The sequence below is a fragment of the Tupaia chinensis genome, unplaced genomic scaffold, assembly GCF_000334495.1.
Source record: "Tupaia chinensis unplaced genomic scaffold, TupChi_1.0 Scaffold144171_1, whole genome shotgun sequence".
In the NCBI taxonomy this organism is placed as follows: domain Eukaryota; kingdom Metazoa; phylum Chordata; class Mammalia; order Scandentia; family Tupaiidae; genus Tupaia; species Tupaia belangeri.
Genome location: NW_006204027.1, coordinates 1,550,700 through 1,558,951, shown reverse-complemented (window position 1 = coordinate 1,558,951; position 8,252 = coordinate 1,550,700). Strand labels below are relative to the sequence as shown.

General features: G+C 50.0%; 1 protein-coding gene across 1 annotated transcript in view; it reads left to right on the top strand.

The window, feature by feature from the left end:
* The window catches only part of HOXB2 (homeobox B2), a 2,359-nt gene extending 520 nt beyond the window's left edge, over positions 1–1,839 (top strand). The window contains exons 1-2 of the mRNA XM_027767314.1: positions 1–32; positions 804–1,839. The exon at positions 1–32 is cut by the window's left edge and continues 520 nt beyond it. Of these exons, the coding sequence (XP_027623115.1) occupies positions 1–32; positions 804–1,480 (709 nt within the window). The 3' untranslated portion in view covers positions 1,481–1,839. The remainder of the gene's footprint in view (positions 33–803) is intronic.
* Positions 1,840–8,252: the final 6,413 nt, after the last annotated feature.

The following is an 8,252-nucleotide window of genomic DNA, read 5'->3' as shown; positions in this document are numbered from 1 at the left end:
CATCCCGGCCAGCGGGGTCGGATCGCCTGCAGGTCGGTAAGCGTAGAGGGGGTGGGGTGAGGGGCGTCTAAAAGACAGGGTGAGAAAGAGCAATGCGGGGAGGTTAAAAAAAAAAAAAAAGGTGGTGAGCCTGTTGGGGGTTCTCTTTGCCCGGCGATTCCTGGGATGGGGAAAGCAGAATATCCCGCTGGGGCTCAGGCCTGGCCGCTGCCATCATCCCCCCAACCCCACCCCCGCTTCCTACAGCAGATTTAGAAGCTGTTGGGAAGAGCTTTTTCTCTCCCAGAAGAAAAGGATTCGATTGAGGTTTTCACCCGTAACTGAGTAGGGGCGTGAATGCGTGGTTGCTAGCATCGAATCTGGGGGCAGAAAAAGATACGGTCCCCCCTCCCCCAACCCTAGAAGAACAGGGGGTATTTGAAAGCTCAGGAGGAAAAGGGGTGATGAATAATCTTCATGAACCCCTCTCCCCTGGCTGAGTTGGAAAATGTCGAATCGGGAGGTCCACTGGGAAGATTTGAGACAGGAACTCTGCGTTTCTAGGAGCGAAAGGGAGACGCTCGGCACCCGCGGCATGGCTCGTGGGCGGCTCTGAATGCTCTGCCCTGACCTGGGCCGGGTCTGCAGGCGGGCGGGCAGAAAGAACAGAAAGAACCTAAAAGCAGAGGGCACGCCGCTTCTGTGGGGAGGAAGGGGAGATGGCTGATACTGGTTTTGGCGGATGGGGTAGTCTTTATCTCAGCCGAACTGAGGTTGAGCAGAGGACACCGCCCGCTGTGACGCCCAGCCTGCTTTCCCTGCAGGTGGCCCGGGACTGCCGGAGGCCGGCGGCGGGGCGCGCAGGTTGCGCACGGCTTACACCAACACGCAGCTGCTGGAGCTGGAAAAGGAATTCCACTTTAACAAGTACCTGTGCCGGCCGCGCCGCGTCGAGATCGCGGCCTTGCTGGACCTCACGGAGAGGCAGGTCAAAGTCTGGTTCCAGAACCGGCGTATGAAGCACAAGCGGCAGACGCAGCACCGAGAGCCGCCCGACGGGGAGTCAGCCTGCCAGGGCGCCCTGGAGGACACCGGCGACCCCGCTGAGGAGTCCTCGGTCAGCCGCGGCGGCCCTTCCGCCTCGCGAGAAGCTTATTCTCATTCTCACCCATCCGAGGTCGCACTGGGACCACCGGGAGCTTCGGGCCCCCAGCCTTTGGCCGCTCGCTTAGAAGGCGCGGGCGCGTCGAGCCCGGGCTGCGCATTGCTCGGAGCAGGCGGGTTGGAGCCAGAGCCGTTGCCAGAAGACGCCTTCCCGGAGCGGCAGGATTCTCCTTTCCTGCCCGATCTCAGCTTCTTCGCGGCCGACTCCTGTCTCCAGCTGTCTGGAGGCCTTTCTCCCAGCCTACCGGGTTCGCTCAACAGCCCAGTCCTCTTTTCCGAGGAAGAGCTGGACTTTTTCACCAGCACACTCTGTGCCATCGACCTGCAGTTCCCCTGACCAGTTTGCTCCTCTAGGGCCTTCCGACCCTCGCCCTCCTCGCCCATCTGCGGGGAAAATTGAACCCCCCACCCCCAGGTCTTTTAGACTTAAGTGTTTGCTAAAATTCAGGTATTATTGAATTAGCGTTTAATCCACTCCCTTTCTTCTTTCTCTTAAATATTGAGCACTCGGGCATCTTTTAAAAATCACACAGAAAAATTCCTTTTGGTAGACTCCTTCCAACGAAATCTCAGGAATAATTAAAACTCTGGGGAGGGGAGGCTTTCTTAAAAAGAACTAGAGGGACCTATTTTCCTTTTTTTTTTTTTTAAGTAATAGACCGTAGATTATTTATTCAAATTCTTTAATAATAGGAAAGGGAAAGTATTTATTGTACATTATTTTCATAGATTAAATAAATGTCTTTATAATACGAAAATGAGTGTTTGTGTTGGGACCATGCCCCTTTCCTGGTGTACCCAAGGCTCGTCTTCACCTTCCAGGACTGACGCGAGGTTGGTCCGGTTCATAGGCTCGCAAAGTCCGGGTGGTACAAAGGTGGCCCCTCTTGGTGGCCTCTTCTCAGCGCGCGGCTCAGAGAGGAGTGGAGGTTTGAAGGAAGGAGGTCACCTCCCCAGCCCGCAGCAGCCAGCCTTGGGCCCAGCGCGGGTGCTCCGAGGCCTCTCCTTCCGAAGGAGGGCGGGCGGGTGGAGGGGGCAGGTGCGCTGCGATCCGAAGAAGGTGCAGGGGAGGGGGCGCAGGGATAGGATCTGGGGCGTGGGTGCGGACGCCAGGGTTTAGCTGAATTGGGAGAAGTTCTAGAGCTTTCCAGGCTTTTCACTTCAGTACCCAAAGTGGGGTGGAAGGCCTTTTTCGGAGCGCAGGAGCGCAGGAGCCTGGCGACGGGAGACCTGGGCCATAGGCCGGGTCTCCTGGGGTTGGAGGTGGCCAAGGAACGGAGTAGGGGTAGGGGCTTTCGCGGGAAGCAGGAATCCATGCTCAGGGTGGGAACTGGCCTCTTAAGTGGGCTAGAAAAAAGCGGGATGAGAAACGTGGCGCGGCCAGACACCGGTGCTCTTTGGCCCCGGCGGTCACTCTGGGGCTCCTGGTTTAGGGAGCGCATCCGAGGAGCGGCTCGGCGACAATGCCAGGGAGGCCCCGGCAGCGTCGGGAGGCCCGTAGCCTTCAGGAAAGGCAAGAGGAGCGAGGAGAGCCGGAGACAGACAGGAATACAAGGAAGATGCCCAAAATGGCGCTGAGGCCGGACGGTGGGGAGGGCGAGGGAAGAGCCTGCGGCCGCCATGACAGCCGCCTCGGGATGCGCAGGGTCTGGGCCTGGGGATCCCGCCCCGCCCCCGCCTTCTCCCCGCAGACCTTCCAGACTCGGGGAAGGGAGCCTGGGAGCCTCCAACTAGCACTTGTGGTTTTTGTTTGTTTGTTTGTTTTGTTTTGTTCTGTTTTTCATTTTAAAATGAGCCCAGTGGTGCTGAGGATGCAAGCTGGAAGGACAGCCGCGTGGGTGAGGGAAGGCGTGGGGGGGGGCGGCGGGTCCCCAGCCCGGGGCTTCCTCGCTGAGCCTGACTTTTGATCCTTCGCGCTGGGATTTGAAGCCCAGCCAGAGCTTTCTCCAAATGCAGACCTACCTGTCTTTGCCAACAACTTCATTTTCCATCTCAGCACCATGTCTTAACCCTCACCGCACCCTGCCCGGCTCCGGGTAAACCCGGTGAGCGGGAAGCAAGGATCGATCTCTTCCATCTGCCTTCTGGTTTGTTCCTGGGAACGTGGAGATTTAAAGGGCCCTGGAAAGCCATTCATCCTCCTTAGGTTTATTTAATATTTCTCCGGCTCAGAAACAGACACCGCAGGGCTACCTCCCTGGCAGATGCTGCCTTTCTCTGAAAGCAGTTTATTTCCCGGACCTCCCAGCATTTCCCCTGGACCAGCAGGACTGAGACTTGGAGTACCAGGCACCCAGAGACAGCAACTGTTAGGATAAGCCAGGACCCAACGTAGGTGGTGACATGCAGGACTAGACAGGCCCATGGCATGTATTTGAGTCGGTCCCCCAGTGCGGGAAGTACACACATTTTACTCAGCTGGGATTTTAATCCCTTAAACTGTCTTAATATAGAATTCATCTCATGCATTAAATAATCTTGTGTCATGTTAAATTGCACTTATTTCTTCCATAAATAAATTAATACAGAACAATTAGATGTGTTATGATAATAATATCGTGTATCTTATTAGTTTATTTCCCCTCATAAAATATATAGGTATGAAATAAATTCAATATATTAAAGTAATAATACACAGCTTATTGGCTTGTGTGTTTATTTTCCCCATAAATAAGTGAATATACAATATATTAAAACCACACTATACATCTCATTGGGCCGCGTGTTTATTTCTCCATAAAATATGCCCACGGGCAGTGTTTAACATCTTAAAAATCACAGCACATAAGCCATCTCTATACTAGCAAAATGAAAGAGACATTTCAACTGGGGCTTTGATTTCTATGGACAGCCAAAGTAGATAATTTGGTCTAATTAAAAAATGCTCTTGCAGCTATAGGAGGTTGTTACAAAGACCAAGAATACCAGAAGGATCTTGCTAATTGCCCATCTTCCAGCTTTCTTTGGTCAAAAGGAGAGCACCCTTCATCAATGCCAAAATATACAGGGTCTGCTCTGCTGGAGAGAATTCCCATCCTGAGAGCATGGTCTGCAATACTCAGGGGGCTCTGAGGCTCCAGTGCTTTCGAGCCCGTCTGCCCCTCAGACCCACAGCAGCAATACTACCGGGGAGGTACTTATAAATGCAGACTCTTAGGCCCCAGTCCAGACTTCCCCAATCAGAGACTGCAATTTAGCAGATTTCCAAGTGATTTATACGCACATTGAAGTTTGAGAAGTGCTGCTAGGTCACAGTGCCACCTTACTTCTGGCCTTCCTCCCTGCTGAAGAATTTTTTAAAAGAATTATTTCATTTTACCTTATTTATTTGAAAGAGAAAGAAAGCAAGAAAGCAAGCCACCAGGTCCGCCAGGTCCCAGACTGGAACAGGAGGTCAGTCACATGGGAGTCCAGCATCCTTAACCACCATGCCACCTGCCGGCCCCCCTGCTTAAGAATGTTTGACCCACTTTCCCTGGCCACTACCTTCCAATCTTCCCAAACCAAACCAGTGGCCCAAAGGGTAAAGAATCTCAGCTCCTGCCTAAGGCCACATGAGTCTTGATTTCTCCCTGCCAACATGAGTGACAGCCAGGAGGATCCAGGCAAAGGCTCCATCTCCCTTTTTAGATTCATGTATTTCAGGTATCCTAGAAGTGAGAAGTTCTCAACCTAAAAAATAAGGGGTTCCAGAATTTCCCTTGACTGTGTATTGGAGAGGAGCTTGAACTCTTTTTGCAGGAAACACATAAGCCTCTCTGTCTCTCTCCTTTCCCAGATTCACAGAACTCACCATCTCTGAGGCTACTATAGCAGGACAAAGAAGCAATGCAATTCAGAATGGAATGACTCCCGTCTTCAATCTTCCCACCCAACTTTAAATTCAAGGGCATGCCTGGCACTTTGGGGCTCATAAGGATTGGGATTCAGGGTGCCTATGTTCCAGACTAGCTCCTATTCTTTCTTTCATCTCTGGGGTCATTCTTGACTATGGAGCAAGTGGGGGAAGAGGAGTGATTCCCAGATAGGGCTCCAGTGGTGGCAGATCAGAGGGCAGTGGCTGGTGGCCACACACTCACCCCTTCCTGCCGCGGGGCAGGGCTCCTCCTGGGTCAGGACTGTGAGTGGTCTGTAGTACAGAATGGTTATAAATGGACTGTGGTTGGAGTGAGAAGGTTTCAGTGCAGCCCAGAGAGTTGCTGGTCAGTATGGCTTGCTCTTGGTAAATCATTCTTTTAAGAAGAATGGCTCATTAATATTACGGTGAAAGCAAAAGCTCATTAGATTGAGGAATTACTTGCAATCGTGATAACCCTGAGTCATTAAAAGAAAAAGTTAACTTATGCCTGGGCAAGTCCCTTCCCCTTTCTGGATCTCAGTTTCTCTATCTGTGAAATAAATAGAAGAATTAAGTGCCTCTAATGTACTCTACATTAATATATACCAAAAGTATATTTGTTAGTCTTCACAATGTATTAAACATTTATTGTGGCCAGAGTTATGTGCTTTTGGTGTTCGATAGTCACTTACCTCTTACATATCTATTGGAGTTTTTTTTTTAACAAATTTTAATTTGTGGGGACCAGCAGTTAGCGTAATGGTTATGTCGCTGGACTCCCATGTAGTCGACTGCGGTTCGAGTCCTGGCCCAGTGGCTTAAACTCACGCCGGGTGCGTGTGCGTGCGTGCCCAAGATCCCAAGAGGAGAATGGAGAAGAAGGGATTGCGGCGGGCGTGGCCATCCCCCTGGGGGGTGATTTCTCGCTTTCTGTCTCTCTGTCTCTCTAGCAAGCGCACATGCCCTATAGCAAAAACCTCTCCAAAAACAAAACAAAACACATTTTCGTTTGTATTTTTACATCAAAAATCATACCCTCAACCATTATTTAAATGATTAAGGAGAAAAATCTTTTCAACAAGCATGTAATTGATGCAATGCGTTCTGCCAGGTATACAATAAATAAGAGTATTAAGAAATTGTCCTACTTGGGCCAGCCAGTGGGACAGAGGGTAAGGCGGCTGATCCCACGTGACTGACTGTGCAATTTGAGTATAAGACCTGGCAGCCTGAAAACCAGCATGCGTGCCCAAAATTCCGAGAGGAGAATGGAGGAGAAGGGTTGGCAGCAGGATGGCCATTCCTCCTCCCCCCCCCGGGGGGTGATTTCTCGCTCTCTCTTTGTCTCTGGTGAGCATATGCACTCTATAGCAAACTAGAAATTTTTTAAATTAGAAAAAAAAGAGTGTCCTAGCCCAGTTTTCCTCTGGGTTTCAGCCTCTGCCACTTTCTTGAACATTTTGTTATGTCTATTCTGTTTAATAAAGAGTAGGCCACTTCATATAAAAAGAAACACCAAACTTTAAAAAAAATTATTATTTATTTTTATTTAATTCCACTTGTTTTTATTTTTTAATTCGACCAAACGGAGACACAGAGAAAATGAAAGCGAGAAAGCAAGCTGCCAGGTCCAGGACTCGAACTGCGGTTAGCCATGTGGGAATCCAGCGCCCTTAACCACTACACCACCTGCCGGCCCCAAAAGAACCACCAAAATTCTTTGACATGGTAAACTGGACTTTGCAAGTCTCCTCTAGTCAGATTTTATCTGGCTGCTGGGCCATCAGAGCATAGGCACAAATTCTGACTCTCCCTAAACACTCCTGTTGACTTCTCTTACCTACTCTCCTCCCAAGTCTCTGTCAAGCACTTGCCAGCATCACTGTACATCTTTATGAAATGTGCCCTCAGTCATCTGCATGTCCTCACTTTGCACTCAGTTGCTTCTAGGGCCCTGCCTCGCCCCCTCTACCTGCTGTGGCTGGTATAGCCCAGATCCTCCATTGACCTCTCCGGCCCAGTGCTATCCTCTGCTCTGGTCTACTCCACCCCATCCCCCTCTGCACACTCAGTGGTGAGGCAGGTATTCAGTGCCTGAAGGAAATCTAACAAACTATTCCCTCCTCAGTGGAGAGTGAACAGTAAAGGAGCCCTCTTAGGGACCAGCAGTTAGTGTAATGGCTATGTCACTGGACTCCCATGTAGTTGACCACGGTTCATGTCCCTGACCTGGTGGCTTGAACTCATGCCAGGCACGTGTGCGTGCATGCCCAAGATCCCTAGAGGAGAATGGAGGAGAAGGGATTGCGCTATGGCCATCCCCCCTGGGGGGTGATTTCTTGCTTTCTGCCTCCCTGTCTCTCTCTGTCTTTCTGGCGAGCACACACGCCCTATAGCAAAAACCTCTAAAAAACCAAAACAACAACAAAAATAACAAAACAAAACAAAACAAACCCTCTAATTTCCAGCCATCACACACAAAAAATCACAAATTCACTTGGTCAGTGTTTGATAGAGTTTCTGAAGTGGATATTTTGGCCAAAACTACTGCACTTAGAGAAATCCAATTGAGTAGAGATTTTTTTTTTTTTTTGAGAGGTTTTCACGATAGGGTGCGTGCACTCGCTGGACAGAGAGAGACATAGAGACAGAAAGCGAGAAATCACCCCCCGGGGGGATGGTCACGCCGCAATCCCTTCTCCTCCATTCTCCTCTAGGGATCTTGGGCACACACACACATGTGCCCGGCATGAGTTCTAAGCCACCGGGTCCGGGACGCAAACCACGGTCGACTACGTGGGAGTCCAGCGACATAGCCATTATGCTAACTGCTGGTTCCCTAGAATTATTTTAATTATTATTAAAATAGTTTTATTTCTTTTTAAGAATTATTTTATTTAACTTTATTTATTTATTTATTTATTTCAGTTTGACCAGAAAGGGAGCGAGAGAGAGAGAGAGAGAAAGAGAGAGAGGGAAAGCAAGCTGCCATGTCCAGGATTTGAACTGCAGGCAGTCATGTGGGAGTCCAGTGCCCTTAACCACCACACTACCTGCTGGCCCCTTAAAATATTTTTCTTCTATTATGCATGTGCATGCGAGAGAGAAGAAAGAGAGAGAAAGCACACCCTAACATCTGGCCATGCTGCAATCTTTTTCCTCTAATTTCCCATCAGGCTCCCGGACACACCTTCAGTGCTAGGACTAAAATCCTGGTTGCCACATGGGATCCAGCTTCCTCTGCACAATGCTTAAGTGCTTCACTATGAAG